The sequence below is a fragment of the Oncorhynchus keta genome, unplaced genomic scaffold (assembly GCF_023373465.1).
Source record: "Oncorhynchus keta strain PuntledgeMale-10-30-2019 unplaced genomic scaffold, Oket_V2 Un_contig_12739_pilon_pilon, whole genome shotgun sequence".
Taxonomy (NCBI): Eukaryota; Metazoa; Chordata; class Actinopteri; order Salmoniformes; family Salmonidae; genus Oncorhynchus; species Oncorhynchus keta.
In genome coordinates, this window is record NW_026277973.1 from 12,109 (window position 1) to 36,795 (window position 24,687).

The 24,687-nt window shown below is 42.9% G+C and overlaps 1 protein-coding gene, 2 long non-coding RNA genes and 1 pseudogene across 47 annotated transcripts in view; 2 read left to right on the plus strand and 2 right to left on the minus strand.

The window, feature by feature from the left end:
* Positions 1-4,560: 4,560 nt before the first annotated feature.
* On the plus strand, positions 4,561-10,231 carry LOC127918009 (TNF receptor-associated factor 6-like; annotated as a pseudogene).
* A 235-nt stretch (positions 10,232-10,466) lies between these two features.
* Positions 10,467-12,045, plus strand: LOC127918011 (uncharacterized). The gene is made up of 3 exons (XR_008098358.1): positions 10,467-10,763; positions 10,998-11,661; positions 11,942-12,045. It is a non-coding gene; the product is annotated as an uncharacterized LOC127918011 (long non-coding RNA).
* LOC127918010 (uncharacterized) lies at positions 10,711-12,398 on the minus strand. 45 transcript variants are annotated; one of them, XR_008098349.1, is made up of 6 exons: positions 12,165-12,314; positions 12,053-12,113; positions 11,949-12,000; positions 11,392-11,896; positions 11,135-11,288; positions 10,711-10,857 (listed from the first exon to the last, which is right to left on the minus strand). It is a non-coding gene; the product is annotated as an uncharacterized LOC127918010 (long non-coding RNA). The 45 variants fall into 45 exon arrangements; XR_008098321.1 differs by lacking the exon at positions 11,949-12,000 and having other exon boundaries at positions 12,053-12,215; positions 12,268-12,398; XR_008098357.1 differs by lacking the exon at positions 11,949-12,000 and having other exon boundaries at positions 11,392-11,948; positions 12,001-12,113; positions 12,216-12,345.
* An 8,960-nt stretch (positions 12,399-21,358) lies between these two features.
* LOC127918012 (transient receptor potential cation channel subfamily M member 5-like) overlaps positions 21,359-24,687 on the minus strand; it is a 60,614-nt gene continuing 57,285 nt past the window's right edge. The window contains 1 exon segment of the mRNA XM_052501223.1: positions 21,359-21,658. Within this exon segment, the coding sequence (XP_052357183.1) occupies positions 21,501-21,658 (158 nt within the window). The 3' untranslated portion in view covers positions 21,359-21,500.

Consider the following 24,687-nt stretch of genomic DNA (forward strand, 5'->3'; position numbering starts at 1 on the left):
CTTTTAATATGCCACAAGTCATAAAACCACTAATGAGGAAGAAAAGCCCTGTCTGTCTTGTTGAGCTTTGATGCAGAGTTTCGACCTGGTGCAATTTAAGATTTTCCCATTCCACCTTTCCCTTTTATTTTTGGGTGACCAAATGTGCAATACGCCCCCAGACCTTCGAAAGGTTTTTCAGCAATATTTTCGTAACACAACGTCTGCCGGAAATTCACACGAAGAAGGAAAATATCAACAATTTGTAAATCAGAAATGTCATGTTCAGCTTACAGCTTTAAGAATAGAGGACATGATAGATCATGATAAAAATAATCAGTTGCTGTTTGCTAAAGGGTTAGGCATTTCAGGCTTATAGCCCCATCCCTAAGCATTTGATAACAAAACAAGTGTGAGCAACTGGTTAGCCAACAGTTTTCAGCCTAACGTTATCTTGTGAGGTCCAGCTGACAGATTTACAGGTCATTTCTGTGTTATAGATCGTGTATATTATAACTTATCATAACAAACTAGTATAGCTAGCTAACGTTATATATATATTCAAGTTTTTGTCTTAAATTAAACAAACAAGTCCTATTTGTTGTGAAGGGATCTGTTTAATATGACTCCTGAATGATTTAAAAAATTGGAGCTATTGTCTGATATTTAGGCTAGCCATAACTTCAGGCAAAAGAAAGTTTTAGACTATATGAAAGATAATCCAAAATATAAGGTTTTATTACTCCATTGTTTCCTGTATTGGGGGATTTGTTGCCAAAATAAAAACAATGATGTAAACCTCCCAACACAGGGCTTCAAAATATGTCCCCTCAGCCCGTCGTCTCCTAATTCACTCAGTCCCCAAACATCAGTCAAACGAAACGGGGAGGGAGCACCTAAATTTGACCAATAGAAACTATTTGTTCCTTTGCAAACCGTTTCCCTGGAGAAAACGGTTTCCTCCCAAAACATTCTTAAACGGAACTCCTCCGGGAGAGGGACCTCCCCAGTCAGATGTACTAACTAGAGAAACGGTGGTTGTCTCCTGTAAAACGGCAGTCTCCTAATCATTCCTCCCCTGATGTCATCCTCCCACTGCAGGGAGTGACCTGAAAACAGTCCCCTCCCCAGCTCATGATTTTTCCTTTTGTTTCAGATTCCCAATTAAGTAGCCCCAGTTAGGAGAATGCAGTCCTAACCTCCCAGCACGAAAAGTCCCATCCCCCATCAAAGTGGCATCCCTTTTTAGGGAGTCCCCTCCCACTGTCATCCCTTTCATCTAGAGCACTACAGGGTTCATTTCCTTATAGCCCCATCCCTAAGCTCAGTCTACCAAAACAAGTGTCAAAGACATCTCAGTCTTTCCCACTCAGTCCCCTTTAAAGGTCCAGCACTATCCCCACGTCAGTCTCCTGTGTTCAGTCTCTCCCCACTCAGTCCCCTCCCCACTAATATCCTATATAGTCCCCTTCAAACTCTGATTTCCCCAATTATATCCTGAAAATTGTAGTATTAACCTTTCTTGTAAGAGCTCCCCAAAAAGTCTCCTCCCCTGCCTGGAATGTTTTTCTAAAATTCTTGTGGAAATGCTATTTCAAGAGAGTCCCCTCCCCCTGGTGACGTCACCAGTCACTAAATCAGTCTGATCCAGCAGGTAATAAGTTTCCCCTCCCCACTCAGTCCCCTCCCAGACAGTCCCCTCCCACTCAGTCCCCTCCCCACTCAGTCCCCTCCCCACTCAGTCTCCTCCCCACTCAGTCCCCTTTCAGACAGTCCTTGCTAAATTCTTGCTTGAGAAATTGCTCTTTGCTAAGGAGCTATTTTAGTTTATTTTTGACCATTTTATTTGAAGTAAGATACTTCAGTTCTTCTTGTAATAAAAACATTGTTACCCAGAAATGATTTTGGTATTGAGATAAAAACATCTGCATTGTACCTCTCATCTCTGTTGATCATTATTAGCTCTTTTATTTGAATGAACTGTTATTTAACAAGGCAAGTCAGTCTTATTTACAATGACAGCCAAACCCTAACCTGACGACGCTGGGCCAATTGTGCACCGCCCAATGGGACTCCCAATCACGGCCGCTTCTGATACAGCCTGGAGTCGAACCCGGGTTTTTAGTGACGCCACTGGTACTGAGATGCAGTGCTTTAAAACACTGCGCTACTGCACGGAGCCACATTGGGAGCCCTGTGAAGTTGTTACTTTTGACTTATTTCTTTTTGACTTTGTCTCATGGCATCAGATTTCCACTGAGCGACGCCAAAAGAGTAAGAAAGTGGATCCATCAGACGAGACTGTAAGCCTGGAAGCGGCTGACAATGGAAGTGAAGGGGCCATTTCCAGAGACCCAAATTGGACACAGATTTGAACTAACTGTAATGGACTACTACTCCAAATGGATGGAAGCCTACCCCATGAAGACCAACAACAGTAAAGAGATTGCCAAAATCATCTCTGACCTCATCTCTCGCTTTGGCTTCCTGTTGGAATCCTGTGTTGTTTGGGTGTAATGCTGACTGTAGAGGTAAGAGATACTGTGGTTAGTTTATAGAGATGGTATTGTGTAGTTTCTTATGCGGTATGTGCAGCATGTATTTATGCTAGCGTTACTGTTTCACCACCTGAAAACAAAATCACTTGTATTGGTTGTGTATGTTGCACCAAATGATCTCATGAATATTAAGTACCCCTCCTATTTTTTTATTTTACAGATCAATTCGGCTTTGGGTGATCTGAAGAAACTGACAGGCCAACTCATATTCTACCGTCCTCTGGGAGTGTCACTGGATCCAGTAACAAAGTCCCTTGTAGACCGGTTTGTCCTCCAATGTACATTGCTACACAGCCACCTGATTCTAAAAGCTTATGGATAGTTTGTTGCTTGTCAAATCAAATCAAATTTGTCACGTGCTGAATACAACAGTTGTCGACCATACAGTGAAATGCTTACCTAATAAAAATAAGTGTTAAGTAAAAGATAAGTTAAAAAAAATAAAAGTAACAAATAATTAAATAGCAGCAGTAAAATAACAATAGCTAGACTATATACAGGGGGGCACCGGGGCACCGGGTACAGAGTCAATGTGCGGGGGCACCGGTTAGCTGAGGTAATATGTACATGTAGGTAGCGTTAAAGTGACTATGCATAGATTATAAACAGAGAGTAGCAGCAGTGTAAAAGAGTGGTCTGGATAGCCCTTTGATTAGCTGTTCAGGAGTCTTATGGCTTGGGGGTAGAATCTGTTAAGAAGCCTTTTGGACCTTGACTTGGTGCTCCGGTGCCGATCTGATGGCCCATGCCAAATCGTTTCAGTCTCCTGATGGGGAATAGGCTGCGTGGATCGAGCCTTATATGGCAGGTTGATTGCCTTATATCATTGCAAGACAGTTCAGTGAGTTAGTCGCAAGATTGGAAGAATTTACTGTGGAATATTGAAGTCGCCAACGGAAACACATTTGACACTTGATTGGAACAAACACGTGCTGTTACCAGTGCATTGCAACCCAGACATTGCTTAACTTTTAAATAATTTTTCAAGAAGCGCATCGGTACTAAATAGAACTGGGTAATGATTGCAATAATCTTTTGTCAGTTTTCTGAATCCAAACACATGACATGCTATCCCAGCTGACTTGTTATAATAGGCATGTGTTTTGTTTCACACATGTTTTATCATATACCTGGACAGGTTGGTGTCAGATTTGGTGAAAGAACATCCTGATCGTTGGGATGTTTACCTGGCTGCCAGTGTGTTCAGCTTCTGCTGCAAAGAGCACCCCACCACCAGACAAATACCGCTGTCTCTGCTGCGCTGCGGAGGGACTCAGTCTGTCTCCACCTCACCAAGAAAGCTGCCTGTAAGTTGGAGGCTGACCGTGTTTAGACTCACAAGTCACAACTAAAATCACCAATGAATGAATCAAATATTATAGGAATAGGTATTTTTAAAGACGGAATAATATTGTTATATTTTTTATTTGAGCTTTTAAACTGACTTGGGCTTTGATCACTCTGTTTGCATTGCAGTACAATGGGATTAAAGGAAGAACCTTTGTCATACTAGAAGCCCAACCACCTACAAAGGAAGTCTGTGCACAGTGCAGTCAGTGCTTGGAATGGATGTTGGTCACTCAGGACTCTGAGCTGAAGAGATATGAGGAGATGAAACTTGGGGATGAGGACTACACCCACACCTGTGTGAGCTGCAGGGTGGCCATGAGCTGCAGAGTGGCCCTAGAGGTCATGAGGGGTTAGCAGACAAGGATGTTTTCAAACAAGGACTGAAAATATGGAGGATATAATAAGTACGTTGGAAACCAAGTGGTGGTGAAGGAAGATATTGATGTAGGGGTGAAAAAAGGTTCCTAGGGGAAGAAGTACATGTGTATGTCTTTGTATAAGTTGCTCTGATGACCCTTTTGTCATTAAAAACAACGGTATAAAGTGTTTAAATTACGTCTCGATTGTGTTTCTTTAATTAAATAAGAACTGTCAACTGTGTTTCTGAATAAAATTAGAACCGTTGTTTTTATTTTCACCCCGTCCAGTCAGTGGCGGTAATGTCCTACTTATTCCTTTGCCACCCGGCATAAACCACCAATGAGGCAGAGAAGAAGGATGATGAAAATGCAGGAAGTAATTAATTAGCTAAGGAGAGTCAGTCAAGAAAACTGATGTACTTTCAAGGCTACGGTAAGCATTAACACGCATATTGTCAAATATTCCAACACCATTGACTAATACACGAATCATGCATACATGTGTTTATTACAGTATTTAGTTTTGTTAGTTTGTTGAAATGACATCTCAAGCACTTCGAAGTTCCGTGTCAGCATCATCGCTACCACACCGCTAGCCAGCTAACGTTAACTTGTTGTGCAATGATTTGTGATTATTACTTGCTTTTGAACTTGTCTTCTCATATTTTAGCTTCGGATATTGAACAGCTAACCACTTATGTTACCACGAGGTCAGACAGGTTTTTGTTGTTTACAGATATTGACATACTATCTGAAATATTAGCTATCCAGCTACTTTGCTTGAAATGCATGAGGAACTGAGATTCCCCCGCCTATTGTGCCCCTGACAAGCCAGCAACCCAGATTGCTGGTTTCTAAGCTCGCAATATAATTTATAGCCCTATATAGGTAAATTACTGTAGTTTCAGACTGTAACCACCATGTCAATTGGCTAACACAAAAGGCATTGAATTGAGGATGTTCGCTAGGTGTTGTCTCCTTTGTGGCATGTCCGTACCTTTGGTCCCCTGAGTCATGTACAGTCATTATGAAGTTTCTTATCTCGGGCTGATCTGAGAACAGAGCTCAGGAGACAGTTGAGTCCAAGTGGAACTGATGACACACATTTCAAGAAGGAAACATTCCAACCGTCTGAGAGAGAAACATAGCCCAGTGATTTCCACAGAAGGCATATTTTTCAGTGTAATTAAACACTCTGTGAATACTTGTGGAGGGGTAATGGCTCGTATCTCTCTTTCTCCACGTTTCTCTCCGCACTGTGTAGATGTCCTGCTTTGAGAGGGACAAGAGCAGCCTGGAGAATGATGAAGCGTGTTGTGGTGGGGCGGCCGCGTCACAGCTGTCCAACTGTGCGCTGGCCATGCTGGAGAAAGAGGGCAGCGACTCTGCGCTGAGCCCCACGGAGAGTACCCCCACCAGCCTACAGGGCGGCGCCCCACTGCAAGGCTACGACGTGGAGTTCGACCCTCCACTGGAGAGCAAGTATGAGTGCCCCATCTGCCTCATGGCCCTGAGGGCAGCCGTGCAGACGCGTGCGGCCATCGCTTCTGCCGTAGCTGCATCGAGAAGTCCATCCGGTAAGCCTCCCCGGTACCAATACTTACAGGATAATGATACATTTACATGTTAGTTATCTAACTTTCTGTATCCTGCTTTGGGAAAATACCCTCCAGGATTTAAATAACAATATTTGCTTATTCCTTTACCCCTGCACCCACAATTATCTCTGCATGTTTATTGTCAACATTAAAGTTGTTGAGGACAGAGAACTGAACTACGGGGCGTTTTATAATCACAGCTCCTCTAATGAGAGACGCAGGGGTTAAAGGTCATTTATTTATTTCATGAATCAACCTTACTATTACAGCAGTACAATATCTGTGTCAATGTGCCGGGGTTAGCCAATGGTTATCTGTCGCCAGGCAGCATTTCTGTCATGGGGATGACGCATGAGGTTTATTTTGGGTTAAAAAAACAAACCCTGCAGGTCACAGGAACATCTAAAACGAGAGAGAGTATGTAGAAATAACAATAGACCTATATTTTCATATAAATTCCTTTTCTGGCCCTCGTATCGATTTTGACAATCAAATCGGTCATGGAAAGATCTGTGTGGCCCTCCATAGAGTTTCAAAATCCCCATGTGGCGCTGGAGCCAGAAATGTTTTGGCGTCATTCTGAGATGGACTCAAGTTTTTGCTTTGACTCCTGGAGAGGTCATAGTCGTGTGCCTGTAAACATTCAACTCTGTAATGATTTTTGTCGTCCACCAGATAAGATGGGCAATGCAGGTGATTCTATAATTGCAGAACATCTCTTTCTATACGTCATATAGCAGTGCATTACAACAGCCACGTGACATAACAGTTGGGATTATCAATGACTGTCAATCATTCACTGATTTGGTGGGCAATGACAGCCTCTTGGGTTACTGACTTAATGGATAAATGATTGGCCATATTCTGGACGATTTGCTCTGTCACTACCTTCACTTCCCCACAATTACAGTACCAAGCTACCATCGTTATTGCAGCACTGTTGTGATGTTTTGTATTCTGTGTTTTTCATTTTATTTTCTGAATTTGCTGAATGACATGTATTTGTGTGTCCCTTTTCACAAGATGATGATGATGATGATGATGATGAATACATGGACAGTTTTTTTCAAATGAATAAGTCCTCAAAGGATAATGGTTGTAAGTGATATCAAAAAGGAGCCTTCTCATTGGACAAGTTCAGGTAGTAGGGCCTACCTCCATTTTAAAATGGTTTCTCCTGTTGATTAATGAATGAAACCCTGGTCCCAAGCATCATACTGATCTCTCTTTCTTTCTCCCCCCCCCCAGTGATACAGGGCAGAGGTGTCCAGTGGATAACGAGGTACTACGGGAAGACCAGCTGTTCCCAGATAACTTTGCCAAGCGGGAGATCCTCTCCCTAACGGTGCGCTGCACCAACGTAGGCTGCACTGACAAAATGGAGCTTCGCCGCCTGGATGTAGGCATCCTTCTCCGCAGACAATGGCTGACACCTTAGTTCATATCACTTCAACCGTGTTGCCATGTTGAAACCAAATGATTAGCTCACTCTGCCATCTCACCCTGCCAGGGCCATGTTACGAAATGTGAGTTTGCCACCGTGCCTTGTCCGCTGTGCCAGGACGCGGTGTGGAAGAGCCAGCTGGAGATGCACCAAAGCCAACACTGCCAGCGGAGACCTGTGTCCTGTCCCGACTGTGTAGAGAGCTTTGTTTACGAGGACAGCAAGGTAAGCATCACCAACTTATTCATGCTGAGTGCACTATCCTGAATAAATAAAGATTAATTGGATTGACTACCGGGTGCACCGCCTCAGTTAGCTTAGCTAGCAGCACAGCGCTTTCGAAGAAAACCTGACCAGAAGTCTCAGTCAGTAAGAAACTGTGTTCGTTCTCCATTTGAGCTCCCCTTTAATGTTCACTGAAAAAAGTGGATAGACTGTTATTTCTGAAGGTGGTCATGTGACAGCCTTTTGAACATTGTTTTTGTTGTGTCCTCAGATTCATGAGTCGCTGTGTCCCTTTGCCAACGTGGTGTGTCAGTACTGCGGTATGGAGCTCATCAGAGACCAGGTGGGGATGGAGACCTGATGGCTGCCGTTTTAGATTTAGCTGATTACTAAACCTATGAGATGATGGTGGTGGTGTAGAGCAGTAGTCCTGATTACTAAACCTATGAGATGATGATGATGGTGTAGAGCAGGAGTCTCCAACGTGTGGCTCGCGGGCAGATTTTGGTCCAGTTCACATCTGCTTGTAGTCCTGACACAAACCTATGTTTAACTCAGTCGTTCATGAATGATTGTGGACTGCTAAACTTTGCTGGGCGGCAATGGACCCCAATGCTAGCCCCTGGACACAGATAGGTTGCCTACCTTTCCTCTGGAAAAAGTATCTCTTTGTAACAGGTTTCTACACAGGTCAAGTGATGTAGGATCTGACTCGGTGGTGTTTTTGTTTCAGTTGGAATCTCACTATGACACAGACTGGTCCGTAGAGCAGTAGTCCGATTGCCTAAACCTTCAGCACTTTTGGATGTCGAGAGATGGTAGGTCACTGAGTCAGAGTCAACCTCAACACTTTCTGAGTCATTTACCACCTATGTTCTGTGACTACTTTGCCTTGTCTAAAACAAACCCCATAACCCAAGGCTGAGATGGCAAAGATCCATTACTCGTGGCCTCTGGCAGGACTGGGTAGAGTTTCCACATCTACTCCCATCCAGCCGATACTTTCAGGTCTAACAAAAGAGGGTTTTTAAACCGGACAAAGCTTTCACTTCCAACCTTGGTTCAACACAGTGGCTCTTTTTTAAAGTCTTTATGTGCTATTTCAGATGCAGCGCAATGACCTGGCGCAGCACATGCAGGAGTTCACTCAGATGCACATGCGCTGCATGGCTGAGTACCTGCACAGGCACAGCCTTGACCGGGTACACCCAGCCACCTTCTTCTGAGGACCGAGGGCTGCCGCCGAGAGCTGGGGGCACACCCAGGAGCTAGCAGCAGTGGCGCCCCCTGCCAGTGCTGCGGGGAACTGCAGACCAGTAGTCGGGAGACCACCCAGCAGCTGGAGGGCCGTGGTAGTGCGGCAGGACCACCAGCTACGTGAGCTCAGCATTCAGGTGGAACAGATACAAATTCATTCTTTCATTTGTGACGTTGAATTCACTTGTTTGAATGAAAACGTCTACAACTAAAGGACCATTTTGTTTTCTATTATCATTATTCCCCCAGGATGATGGGCTGGTGGCGGAGCTCCGTCGTAAGGTCACCTCGCTGGAGGAGAACCTAAAGGAGCTGGAGGCCAAGCAGTGCCAGGGCGTGTACGTGTGGCCCTTGGAGGGCTTCTCGGGCTAGTCCTACGTACCCAGGCTGCCGGACAGCCTGTTGTGGTGCACAGCCCGGGCTTCTACACGGGCCGGCCGGGCTAAACAGAGCTGTGTCTGCGCCTCCACCTCCAAACGGTCGGCACAGCGCTGCTCCAACTACATCTCACTGTTCGTTCACACCATGCAGGGGGAATTTGATGGGCAGCTGTCGTGGCCCTTCCAAGGCACCATCCGGCTGGCCGTGCTGGACCAGGGGCCTGAGGGCCAGCACCATGTGGAGGTGATGGAGACCAAGCCCGACCTGCAGGCCTTCCAGAGGCCCACCATCCAGAGGAACCCCAAGGGCTTTGGCTACGTCACCTTTCTGCATTTGATGGAGCTACAGCAGAGATGGGGGTTTGTGCACGACGATTACTAAACGCTGCTGGTGCGCTGGAGGTGACGCCGCGTCCGACACCGCCCTGAGGCGCGATGGGGCGGCCATGCAGCCCAGAGGGCCCGAGGCCTCGCTGTGAGGACACTTTTAACATTCCAAGTGACGAGGTCAATCGCCACCAACGTTATCAGTACAAAGTATCAGTTTGCCATTTCCCTGAGTTGTTGTATCACACAGGATCATTGCATTGGGTTCAGTCATGACCAACATCATGGGAAAGTGTACGGCTCAGTTGTGGGTTTTATCTCCAACTCCAAAAGGCTTTTCTTTGCTGTAGCTGTTGAGTGATGGACTGGATGTTGGTGGCGATGAACACCAAGGTTTCCTGCAACAAGTCGAGAGCTTGGGGCTGTATGGGTTTTATCTGCATTTTTGTCAAAATTGAGTTATTGACATTAGCCTTATTCTGTTCAATGTTCTCTGCCTATATATTCCTCTAAATATCCCAATTCATGTTAAGTTCAAAAGAATACAAGATAAAAAAAAAAATGGCTGACACCATTTAAACCAATGAGGGTTCAGAACTTTAAAGCTGATCTCACAATCATCTATTTGCAGACAGAACGAAAGTCCCAAGCTCTGTGTTCCATCACTGATCCAGCAATGTGTCGCAGGCTACTGGGATTTCAAAATGTCTTATGGTGCCTACATTAGGTTGTAATAAACATGACTTTGGTTTCAGTGCATCGTTCTTTGTGACAGCTTTTGTAGTGGAGAACGACAGAGTCTCGTTAATTATCATAACATGTTATTACAGTTTATGATATTTATGTCAAGCTCAAAGTCATGTTTATGACAACTTTATGTTGGCATTAAAGAAGCCAATTCAAATAAGATGTTACTAGAAGTGTATTTCTGTTGGAGATTAGGGATTAGGGGACAGAGAGAGACTCAATCAAATGGATCCCTTTAAGCATTTTCTACAAAACAGAGCGAGGGCTGGGGCAGGACCATCTGTAGGCAGGAGATGACCAGACGCAGAACTACCTATCAACTTATTGTACATACTGGATGACTAGAGGTAGGATCACTGGCATTTCCTGGTCTTCTGGTTGGAGGATCATACAGGGAAGATGGGGCAACGGTCCTAACCTTGTCTTCTGGTTGGAGGATCATACAGGGAAGATGGGGCAACGTCCTAACCTGGTCTTCTGGTTGGAGGATCATACAGGGAAGATGGGGCAACGGTCCTAACCTGGTCTTCTGGTTGGAGGTTAATACAGGGAAGATGGGGCAACGTCCTAACCTGGTCTTAAGACATCTTCTGGTTGGAGGATCATACAGGGAAGATGGGGCAACGTCCTAACCTGGTCTTAAGACATCTTCTGGTTGGAGGATCATACAGGAAGATGGGGCAACGTCCTGACCTGGTCTTCTGGTTGGAGGATCATACAGGGAAGATGGGGCAACGGTCCTAACCTGGTCTTAAGACATTTTCTGGTTGAAGGATCATACAGGGAAGATGGGGCAACGTCCTAACCTGGTCTTCTGGTTGGAGGATCATACAGGGAAGATGGGGCAACGGTCCTAACCTGGTCTTCTGGTTGGAGGATCATACAGGGAAGATGGGGCAACGTTCCTAACCTGGTCTTCTGGTTGGAGGATCATACAGGGAAGATGAGGCAACGTCCTAACCTGGTCTTCTGGTTGGAGGATCATACAGGGAAGATGGGGCAACGTCCTAACCTGGTCTTCTGGTTGGAGGATCATACAGGGAAGATGGGGCAACGGTCCTAACCTGGTCTTCTGGTTGGAGGATCATACAGGGAAGATGGGGCAACGTCCTAACCTGGTCTTCTGGTTGGAGGATCATACAGGGAAGATGGGGAAACGGTCCTAACCTGGTCTTAAGACATCTTCTGGTTGGAGGATCATACAGGGAAGATGGGGCAACGTCCTAACCTGGTCTTCTGGTTGGAGGATCATACAGGGAAGATGGGGGCAACGTCCTAACCTGGTCTTAAGACATCTTCTGGTTGGAGGATCATACAGGGAAGATGGGGCAACGGTCCTAACCTGGTCTTCTGGTTGGAGGATCATACAGGGAAGATGAGGCAACGTCCTAACCTGGTCTTCTGGTTGGAGGATCATACAGGGAAGATGGGGCAACGGTCCTAACCTGGTCTTCTGGTTGGAGGATCATACAGGGAAGATGGGGCAACGGTCCTAACCTGGTCTTAAGACATCTTCTGGTTGGAGGATCATACAGGGAAGATGGGGCAACGTCCTAACCTGGTCTTCTGGTTGGAGGATAATACAGGGAAGATGGGGAAACGGTCCTAACCTGGTCTTAAGACATCTTCTGGTTGGAGGATCATACAGGGAAGATGGGGCAACGGTCCTAACCTGGTCTTCTGGTTGGAGGATCATACAGGGAAGATGGGGCAACAGTCCTAACCTGGTCTTCTGGTTGGAGGATCATACAGGGAAGATGGGGCAACGGTCCTAACCTGGTCTTCTGGTTGGAGGATAATACAGGGAAGATGGGGCAACGTTCCTAACCTGGTCTTAAGACATCTTCTGGTTGGAGGATCATACAGGGAAGATGGGGCAACGTCCTAACCTGGTCTTCTGGTTGGAGGATCATACAGGGAAGATGGGGCAACGTCCTAACCTGGTCTTCTGGTTGGAGGATCATACAGGGAAGATGGGGCAACGTCCTAACCTGGTCTTCTGGTTGGAGGATCATACAGGGAAGATGGGGCAACGGTCCTAACCTGGTCTTAAGATATGCCACATCTTCCCAGACCAAAGAGCTGTGCATGAAGACGTCTTCTGGAGAAGAGATTTCCTGAACAATGGCTGTGCGTTAGGACAAACAATAAGCAGTGACATATGAATGAGTTGGTATACACAGTGGTGTAAAGTACTTTAGTACTACTTGTGTTTTTCTTTTGGTGGTATCTGTACTTTACTATTTATATTTTTGACAACTTTTACTCCACTACATTTCTAAAGAAAAGAATGTACATTTGACTCCATACATTTTCCTGACACCCAAATGTACTTGTTACATTTGGAAATGCTCAGGCAGGACAGCAATATGGGCTAATCATGCACCTTTTTTAACCTTTTATTTTAACAGGGAAGAAATTGAGGCCTATGTTTCTTTTCCAGATGTGCCCTGTATAATACAATATAAATATACCCAACATATTACAATACAAAACACAGTCATGTTAAGCACTATTAAAACAAATCATTCAGAAAAAGTTACATTCCTCCACAAGTAAGACTCCAATCAATACAATTAAATTGCCTCAAACAGCACCAGAACAACAAAATGAAATGTATTTATATTTTTTGGGGCAATGTGGTGCACTTAAGCTAAAACCAGATTTACCTAGTTCGGTGGAGACCCTAGGAACGTCGAGTTAACGGGTTAGGCAACTCGGGTGTCTATACTTCAAAAGCAAAGTCGGATAAGACGGAAGTTTATGAAGCAGGGCCTTGTAAACAAAAAGGGAGTAATGTAGAGACCTACGGGTCTTTAGCAAAGTCCAGCCAACCTTTTGATACAGGATGCAGTGTTGTGATGAGTATCAAATCTGTTGCCCAAAACAACGAAGGGCAACGTCGTAGATGGAATCCATAGCTTTAAGACTAGTAGCAACTGCATTTGGATAAATAATCACCATAATCAAGAACAGATGAAAAGGTTGACTGAATGATCTGCTTCCTACTGCTGAGAGAAAGGCACCATCGTGTTCTGTAGAAAAGAAGACCGCTTTAAGTCTTAGCTTCTTAACCAGCTCATCTGTCTTTTTTAAAACGCCAAATCCACATCAATCCAAAGGCCTTATTATTTATATGCTGGAACACGTTCCATTGGAGAACCATCTAATGAGTGAACATGTAGTTCATCTGAAACGTTCTTACGAGAGTTTAAAAACATGTATTTAGTTTTGTCCATATTAGGCACAAGTTTGAAATCGGCAAGGGATTCCTACATAGCTATAAAATCGGACTAGTTTTGACACAGCCAGATCAATAGGGACGGCAGGTGGTCAGAGCGTTGGACTAGTAACCAGCAGGTAGCCTAGTGGTCAGAGTGTTGGACTAGTAACCAGCAGGTAGCCTAGTGGTTAGAGCGTTGGACTAGTAACCAGCAGGTAGTCTAGTGGTTAGAGCGTTGGACTAGTAACCAGCAGGTAGCCTAGTGGTTAGAGTGTTGGACTAGTAACCAGCAGGTAGCCTAGTGGTTAGAGCGTTGGACTAGTAACCAGCAGGTAGCCTAGTGGTTAGAGCGTTGGACTAGTAACTGGAAGGTTTCCAGATCGAATCCCTGAGCTGACAAGGTAAAAATCTGTTGTTCTGCCCTTGAACAAGGCAGCTAAACCACTGTAAATACGAATTTGTTCTGAACTGACTTGCCTAGTTAAATTTTAAAAACTAGTCTGGGCAATAGTGTATATAATAGTATCATCCACATTTAAATGAAGTTAACAGATTGACCAATGGTGTTAATGTAAATAGTGAATAGAACAGGTCCCAAAATCAGGATTTGACAGTTTTTCAGAATATACCCGGGTTCCCATTACAATCCCAAAGAGCAGTTACATAATTCCATTTAGCCTTGCTGATTTGTCTTGCACAATAGTTCCTCAGTTGCTTAAAGTTTGCCGGGCCTGAGCCTGTGTTCCTGGTCTTGACCCAAGCATCGTCTCTTTTATAAATGACTTCTGATCATTCTGGAGTGTACCAGGCATTCCATCTACCTTTAACCCTTCATGTTTTTGAAGGGAGCATGATTATCCACAATAGTATTGAAGACATCTGCAAAAAGGCTGAAAGCTAAATCATGTTGATGGATAGCTGATGAGGCTATGGAGCTATGGAGACATCCTCACTCACCAGAATGGATGTTGACCGTACCACATCATACAGTCGCTACAGTTGGATGAGGCTATGGAGCTATGGAGACATCCTCACTCACCAGAATGGATGTTGACCGTACCACATCATACAGTCGCTACAGTTGGATGAGGCTATGGAGCTATGGAGACATCCTCACTCACCAGAATGGATGTTGACCGTACCACATCATACAGTCGCTACAGTTGGATGAGGCTATGGAGCTATGGAGACATCCTCACTCACCAGAATGGATGTTGACCGTACCACATCATACAGTCGCTACAGTTGGATGAGGCTATGGAGCTATGGAGACATCCTCACTCACCAGAATGGATGTTGACCGTACCGCATCATACAGTCGCTACAGTTGGATGAGGCTATGGAGCTATGGAGACATCCTCACTCACCAGAATGGATGTTGACCGTACCACATCATACAGTCGCTACAGTTGGATGAGGCTATGGAGCTATGGAGACATCCTCACTCACCAGAATGGATGTTGACCGTACCACATCATACAGTCGCTACAGTTGGATGAGGCTATGGAGCTATGGAGACATCCTCACTCACCAGAATGGATGTTGACCGTACCACATCATACAGTCGCTACAGTTGGATGAGGCTATGGAGCTATGGAGACATCCTCACTCACCAGAATGGATGTTGACCGTACCACATCATACAGTCGCTACAGTTGGATGAGGCTATGGAGCTATGGAGACATCCTCACTCACCAGAATGGATGTTGACCGTACCACATCATACAGTCGCTACAGTTGGATGAGGCTATGGAGCTATGGAGACATCCTCACTCACCAGAATGGATGTTGACCGTACCACATCATACAGTCGCTACAGTTGGATGAGGCTATGGAGCTATGGAGACATCCTCACTCACCAGAATGGATGTTGACCGTACCACATCATACAGTCGCTACAGTTGGATGAGGCTATGGAGCTATGGAGACATCCTCACTCACCAGAATGGATGTTGACCGTACCACATCATACAGTCGCTACAGTTGGATGAGGCTATGGAGCTATGGAGACATCCTCACTCACCAGAATGGATGTTGACCGTACCACATCATACAGTCGCTACAGTTGGATGAGGCTATGGAGCTATGGAGACATCCTCACTCACCAGAATGGATGTTGACCGTACCGCATCATACAGTCGCTACAGTTGGATGAGGCTATGGAGCTATGGAGACATCCTCACTCACCAGAATGGATGTTGACCGTACCACATCATACAGTCGCTACAGTTGGATGAGGCTATGGAGCTATGGAGACATCCTCACTCACCAGAATGGATGTTGACCGTACCACATCATACAGTCGCTACAGTTGGATGAGGCTATGGAGCTATGGAGACATCCTCACTCACCAGAATGGATGTTGACCGTACCACATCATACAGTCGCTACAGTTGGATGAGGCTATGGAGCTATGGAGACATCCTCACTCACCAGAATGGATGTTGACCGTACCGCATCATACAGTCGCTACAGTTGGATGAGGCTATGGAGCTATGGAGACATCCTCACTCACCAGAATGGATGTTGACCGTACCACATCATACAGTCGCTACAGTTGGATGAGGCTATGGAGCTATGGAGACATCCTCACTCACCAGAATGGATGTTGACCGTACCACATCATACAGTCGCTACAGTTGGATGAGGCTATGGAGCTATGGAGACATCCTCACTCACCAGAATGGATGTTGACCGTACCACATCATACAGTCGCTACAGTTGGATGAGGCTATGGAGCTATGGAGACATCCTCACTCACCAGAATGGATGACTTACTCTCATACGTTCAATCCCACTGGACTTTTCATTGTTTCTTGTGGAATAAGTTGAATATATTTGTGTGGACATATATGCCTGTGTTGTTTTGCTTTGCCACATGTTGCAGTATGACATTAGTGCCGTGTTGCAAACAGGATGCATGTTTTGGAATATTTTTATATTCTATACAGTCTTCCTTCTTTTCACTCTGTCATTTAGGTTAGTATTGTGGAGTAACTACAATGTTGTTGATCCATCCTCAGTGTTCTCCTATCACAGCCATTAAACTCTGTAACTGTTTTAAAGTCACCATTGGCCTCATGGTGAAATCTCTGAGTGGTTTCCTTCCTCTGCAGCAGCTGAGTTAGAAACCACGCATATATCTTGTATGTAATCCCACTTTGGCCTCATGGTGAAATCTCTGAGTGGTTTCCTTCCTCTGCAGCAGCTCAGTTAGGAACGACGCATGTATCTTGTATGTAATCCCACTTTGGCCTCATGGTGAAATCTCTGAGTGGTTTCCTTCCTCTGCAGCAGCTCAGTTAGGAACGACGCATGTATCTTGTATGTAAATCCCACTTTGACATTATTGTGTGAAGGCCAGTGACAAAAAAATCTAATTTGAATCCATTTTAAATTCAGGCTGTAAGACAACAAAATGTGGAAAAAGTCACGGGGTGTGAATACTTTCTGAAGGTCCTGTATGTTGTCCTGCTGTATGTTAGGCTGTATGCTAGGCTGTAGCAGGATCTATGGGTGGCTTTCTCTGAGAAGGAATGAATGTCCAACAACATGGACACTTGCGTGATGTATGGTTGTCTCTACCTTCTTGTCTGTGCCCAATAATGTTTCTATCATGTTTTGTGCTGCTACCATGTTGTGATGCTGCCATGTTGTGTTGCTACCATGTTGTCAATTTGTGTTGCTACCATGCTGTGTTGCTACCATGCTGTGTTGTCATATTGTGTTGCTACCATGCTGTGTTGTCATATTGTGTTGCTACCATGCTGTGTTGTCATATTGTGTTGCTACCATGCTGTGTTGTCATATTGTGTGGCTACCATGCTGTGTTGTCATATTGTGTTGCTACCATGCTGTGTTGTCATATTGTGTTGCTACCATGCTGTGTTGTCATATTGTGTTGCTACCATGCTGTGTTGTCATATTGTGTTGCTACCATGCTGTGTTGTCATATTGTGTTGCTACCATGCTGTGTTGTCATATTGTGTTGCTACCATGCTGTGTTGTCATATTGTGTTGCTACCATGCTGTGTTGTCATATTGTGTTGCTACCATGCTGTGTTGTCATATTGTGTTGCTACCATGCTGTGTTGTCATATTGTGTTGCTACCATGCTGTGTTGTCATATTGTGTTGCTACCGTGCTGTGTTGTCATATTGTGTTGCTACCATGCTGTGTTGTCATATTGTGTTGCTACCATGCTGTGTTGTCATATTGTGTTGCTACCATGCTGTGTTGTCATATTGTGTTGCTACTGTGCTGTGTTGTCATATTGTGTTGCTACCATGCTGTGTTGTCATATTGTGTTGCTACCATGCTGTGTTGTCATATTGTGTTGCTACCATGCTGTGTTGTCATATTGTGTTGCTACCATGCTGTGTTGTCATATTGTGTTGCTACCATGCTGTGTTGTCATATTGTGTTGCTACCATGCTGTGTTGTCATATTGTGTTGCTACCGTGCTGTGTTGTCATATTGTGTTGCTACCGTGCTGTGTTGTCATATTGTGTTGCTACCATGCTGTGTTGTCATATTGTGTTGCTACCATGCTGTGTTGTCATATTGTGTTGCTACCATGCTGTGTTGTCATATTGTGTTGCTACCATGCTGTGTTGTCATATTGTGTTGCTACCATGCTGTGTTGTCATATTGTGTTGCTACCATGCTGTGTTGTCATATTGTGTTGCTACCATGCTGTGTTGTCATATTGTGTTGCTACCGTGCTGTGTTGTCATATTGTGTTGCTACCATGCTGTGTTGTCATATTGTGTTGCTACCATGCTGTGTTGTCATATTGTGTTGCTACCATGCTGTGTTGTCATATTGTGTTGCTACCATGCTGTGTTGTCATATTGTGTTGCTACTGTGCTGTGTTGTCATAATGTGTTGCTGCCGTGCTGTTGTTGTCTTATGTAGTGTTGTCTCTCTTGTCATGTTTGTTTTGTTCTATATTTAGTATTTTTAATCACAGCACCCGTCACCACAGGAGGCCTTTTGGTAGGCCGTCATTGTAAATAAGAATTTGTTCTTAACTGACTTGCCTAGTTAAATAAATAAATCTAGCAAACGAGATTCGTACTGAGTTGCAATGCACTAACCAAATAAAAGTGTATTTGTCACATGCTTTGTAAACAACAGATGTAGACTAAGAGTGAAATGCTTCCTGACTGGTCCTTTACCAACACTGCAGAGTTAAAGGATTAAATAGAAATAGCAACATGAGGAATAGATATACGGTGAATAACAAATAACAATAATGAGAAAACAATAACATGGCTATATACAGGAAGTAGAAACTAATATGACTATATACAGGAAGTAGAAACTAATATGGCTATATACAGGAAGTAGAAACTAACATGGCTATATACAGGAAGTAGAAACTAATATGGCTATATACAGGAAGTAGAAACTAATATGGCTATATACAGGAAGTAGAAACTAACATGGTTATATACAGGAAGTAGAAACTAACATGGCTATATACAGGGAGTAGAAACTAACATGGCTATATACAGGGAGTAGAAACTAACATGGCTATATACAGGGAGTAGAAACTAACATGGTTATATACAGGAAGTAGAAACTAATATGGCTATATACAGGAAGTAGAAACTAATATGGCTATATACAGGAAGTAGAAACTAACATGGTTATATACAGGAAGCAGAAACTAACATGGTTATATACAGGAAGTAGAAACTAACATGGCTATATACAGGGAGTAGAAACTAACATGGCTATATACAGGGAGTAGAAACTAACATGGCTATATACAGGGGGTAGAAACTAACATGGTTATATACAGGGGGTAGAAACTAACATGGCTATTTACAGGAAGTAGAAACTAACATGGCTATATACAGGGAGTACAAACTAACATGGCTATATACAGGAAGTAGAAACTAACATGGCTATATACGGGGGTAGAAACTAACATGGCTATATACAGGGAGTAGAAACTAACATGGCTATATACAGGAAGTAGAAACTAACATGGCTATATACAGGAAGTAGAAACTAACATGGCTATATACAGGAAGTAGAAACTAACATGGCTATATACAGGGAGTAGAAACTAACATGGTTATATACAGGAAGTAGAAACTAATATGGCTATATACAGGAAGTAGAAACTAACATGGCTATATACAGGAAGTAGAAAATAACATGGCTATATACAGGGGGTAGAAACTAACATGGTTATATACAGGGAGTAGAAACTAATATGGCTATATACAGGGGGTAGAAACTAACATGGTTATATACAGGGGGTAGAAACTAATATGGCTATATACAGGGGGTAGAAACTAACATGGTTATATACAGGGAGTAGAAACTAATATGGCTATATACAGGGGGTAGAAACTAACATGGTTATATACAGGGGTAGAAACTAACATGGTTATATACAGGGGGTAGAAACTAATATGGCTATATACAGGGGGTAGAAACTAACATGGCTATATACAGGGAGTAGAAACTAACATGGCTATATACAGGGGGTAGAAACTAACATGGTTATATACAGGGAGTACAAACTAACATGGCTATATACAGGAAGTAGAAACTAACATGGCTATATACGGGGGTAGAAACTAACATGGCTATATACAGGAAGTAGAAACTAACATGGCTATATACAGGAAGTAGAAACTAACATGGCTATATACAGGAAGTAGAAACTAACATGGCTATATACAGGAAGTAGAAAATAACATGGCTATATACAGGGGGTAGAAACTAACATGGTTATATACAGGGAGTAGAAACTAATATGGCTATATACAGGGGGTAGAAACTAACATGGTTATATACAGGGGGTAGAAACTAATATGGCTATATACAGGGGGTAGAAACTAACATGGTTATATACAGGGAGTAGAAACTAATATGGCTATATACAGGGGGTAGAAACTAACATGGTTATATACAGGGGGTAGAAACTAACATGGTTATATACAGGGGGTAGAAACTAATATGGCTATATACAGGGGGTAGAAACTAACATGGCTATATACAGGGAGTAGAAACTAACATGGCTATATACAGGGGGTAGAAACTAACATGGTTATATACAGGGAGTACAAACTAACATGGCTATATACAGGAAGTAGAAACTAACATGGCTATATACGGGGGTAGAAACTAACATGGCTATATACAGGAAGTAGAAACTAACATGGCTATATACAGGAAGTAGAAACTAACATGGCTATATACAGGAAGTAGAAACTAACATGGCTATATACAGGAAGTAGAAACTAACATGGCTATATACAGGGGATAGAAACTAACATGGCTATATACAGGAAGTAGAAACTAACATGGCTATATACAGGGAGTAGAAACTAACATGCTATATACAGGAAGTAGAAACTAACATGGATATATACCGGAAGTAGAAACTAACATGGCTATATACGGTTGCCAGGTGCACGGTGTTTCCTCCGACACATTGGTGCGGCTGGCTTCCGGGTTGGATGGCGCTGTGTTAAGAAGCAGTGCGGCTTGGTTGGGTTGTGTATCGGAGGACGCATGACTTTCAACCTTCGTCTCTCCCGAGCCCATACGGGAGTTGTAGCGATGAGACAAGATAATAGCTACTAAACAATTGGACACCACAAAATTGGGGAGAAAACGGGGTAAAAAAATAAATGAATAAATGTTTAAAAAAAAGAACAATTATTGGGGGAAAATATATGTTTTTTCTAGAGAAGAAAAAAACATCCGTTCCTTTGTCTCCTTTAAATAAGTGGTTGCAAAGGGTCTTAACAATAAATCCAAATTAAATTGTATTTGTCACTTGTAAATTATTATTGGTACTGAGATATTTGTTAATGTATTTGGTGGTGGCCCTCTTGAGTAGAAACATGGGTACATCACAAATCACAGTCAGACACATTTGGATCAAGGCTGTTCATTTTAATAAGGCACTTGGGATTCAGATTCAATCACGTCTCAACTAGAAAACTAAAAACATTTAGAAAATTAGTGCTTCGATTTCCAGGCTGGGATTCACATTCCAAAAACACTACTTTTGATGTGGATGTTATTGGTCGATGTAAGGAAACCTCTTGTTGGCTCCGTATCCTGAGGGACCTAGTTTAGCCTCTGTCCTCTCTGGCTCGACCTCCTTGTCTGACACATTCTGAGGGGGATCTCTGGAAGCGCCGGCCTTCACAGCTGTGACACCAGTAGCCTTGACAGCTATAAGAAAGATTGACATTTAGACTATGCTGCTTTAAACAGACAGTTCCTCTCTGTACAACCCACCCAGAACACACATCCACTTTGTCAACAATGCTTCATACCTGTAAATCACTGATAACCACTAGGTTAACAACAGCAACAAATCACAAGTTCACACCTTCTATACTATGAATTGACTTTATCACCAGTCATTGTAACCACTAGCATCTACGGTATATTGTTGTAAAAAACCTCTAGTATGATCATGATCATCACTAGTATCATCACTAGTATCATCCCTACATCACCACTATCACCACGAGTATCATCACTAGTATCATCACTACATCATCACTATCATCACTAGTATCATCACTCGTATCATCACTAGTAGCATCCCTACATCACCACTATCATCTACAGTATATTGTTGTAAAAAAACCTCTAGTATTATCATGATCATCACTAGTAGCATCCCTACATCACGAGTATCATCACTAGTATCAAAACTACATCATCACTAGTGGCATCACTACATCATCACTAGTAGCATCCCTACATCACCACTATCATCACTACATCATCACTAGTATCATCACTAGTAGCATCCCTACATCACCACTATCATCACTAGTATCATCCCTACATCATCACTAGTATCATCACTAGTAGCATCCCTACATCACCACTATCATCTACAGTATATTGTTGTAAAAAACCTCTAGTATGATCATGATCATCACTAGTATCATCACTAGTAGCATCCCTACATCACCACGAGTATCATCACTAGTATCAAAACTATCATCATCACTAGTGTCACCACTATCATCATCACTAGTGGCATCACTAGTATCATCACTAGTATCATCACTAGAATCATTACTAGTAGCATCTCTAGCATCATCACTAGTATCATCATCACTAGCATCATCACTAGTACCATCATTAGCACCATCACTAGTATCATCATGATCATCATCACTAGCATTTTACTAGTATCCTCACTAGTATCATCCCTAGCATCATTACTAGTATCCTCACTAGCCTCCTCACTAGTATCATCACTAGTGTCATGACGTTGGCCTGGGGGTTAGGTTTATGACAGTCATAAATACCCCTTCCCCCCTTTTTCCTCTCTCTAACCAACTGAGGTTGCATTTAAAAAAAACTTGGTTAACATAGAGATTCTGGGAACGTCAGAATGTGGGGGGAAATGAACTATATTCTGGTAATCCGAACAATTGAACATATGCGGGGGTACTTAATGAATATGATGTCAGTTCGGTTGTCATCTGAGACATTCTCAATGATAAGATGACATAAACTCTACAGTGGAAAGTCTACACATCAGAGTTTAAAACATTTAAATGTTTGAATATGAAATTATTTATGATGGGAGGAAATGTGATTTTAGCTTCTAAAATGTGAGATTTGGATTTTCATAAGATAGGGCTGCTCAATCAGTGGCCCTCCCCTGTGAATGGACAAGGGCTATAAAACTTTTCAAACACACCCTCCTCTCCCTTCCTATATAAAGCCTTGACGACAACATAACTTCCTGTTACAATGAGGTAGGATGACGATCCTACATCAGAATGGTTCAGATAAAACTACAGAACGAAGCCAACATCAGCATGAGCTTTGGTTGAGAATGGTATGAACTTTGAACTCTTATTCACAACAGAATTGATACCTCCTAGCCGTTGAGTTAGCGACCGCAGCTGCAAACGCAGGTTAGGAAGGAACAGACAGAGTATCCCATCTACCACACAACAATGTTACTACAACTTATCCAAGTGACCACCAGAGACATTCTTCAAAGGACAGAGGACTCGGTTTGGCAACAAGGTCTTCCATCTACCACCAACCTACTGAAGCACAGCTCAGAGTAAATATTTATTGCATTTTCCTTTTCCAAATGGGTGGTAATTTAGAATGCATAAGATGCTATGCTATAGTAAATACAGTTTCGCCTTTGTTCCTGTCTTCCCGCTCTTTCACTCAACCCAGCCCCTTTTCCTTTGTGTTACAAGCTGTCATATCTGTTCCGACCCGCTAGGACGTTTTCCTTTATGACGCAAATAATTATCCAGTTATAATTAATTATTTGTATATGTAGTTCTGTGTGATTGGTTAGGTATTTAGTAAATACATAATTAAACCCAATTTTGTATGGCTGATTCAAATTGTTAGCCAGGGTTCTTGCAGATAAGCAAGAATTTACAACTTTCAGATTATGAGACTGAAGTAAGATGACGATTGATATTGACTGCTATTGATGAAAAATATTACTAGATCTTTAAGAGTTTATTCGGAAGATAACAGCTCTATAAATATTATTTTGTGGTGCCTGACTCTCTAGTTAATTACATTTACATGATTAGCTCAATCAGGTGATATTAATTACGGAGAAATTATATTATAGAATAGCATGTCTTAGCAATTAATCCGGCATAGCCAAAGACACGACACTAGCATCATCAATAGCATCAACAATAGGATCATCACTATCATGATCATAATCGCTAGCATCATCACTAGCATCATCACTAGTATCATCACTAGCATAATCACTAGCATAATCACTAGCATCATCACTAGTATCATCACTAGTATCATCTCTAGTATCATTAGAAGTGTCATCACTAGTATTATCATGATCATCATCACTAGCATCATCCCTAGTATTCTCACTAGCATCATCACTAGTATCATTACTAGCATCATCACTAGTATCATCATCACTAGCATCATCACTAGTATCATCACTACTATCATCACTAGTAAATGGCATATATCACTAGTTTCATCACTAGTATCATCACTAGTATCATCAGTAGTATCATCATCACTAGCATCATCACTAGTATCATCACTAGTATCATCATCACTAGCATCATCACTAGTATCATCACTAGTATCATCACTACTATCATCACTAGTTTCATCACTAGTATCATCACTAGTATCATCAGTAGTATCATCATCACTAGTATCCTCACTAGCATCATCACTATCATCATCACTAGTATCATCATGATCAT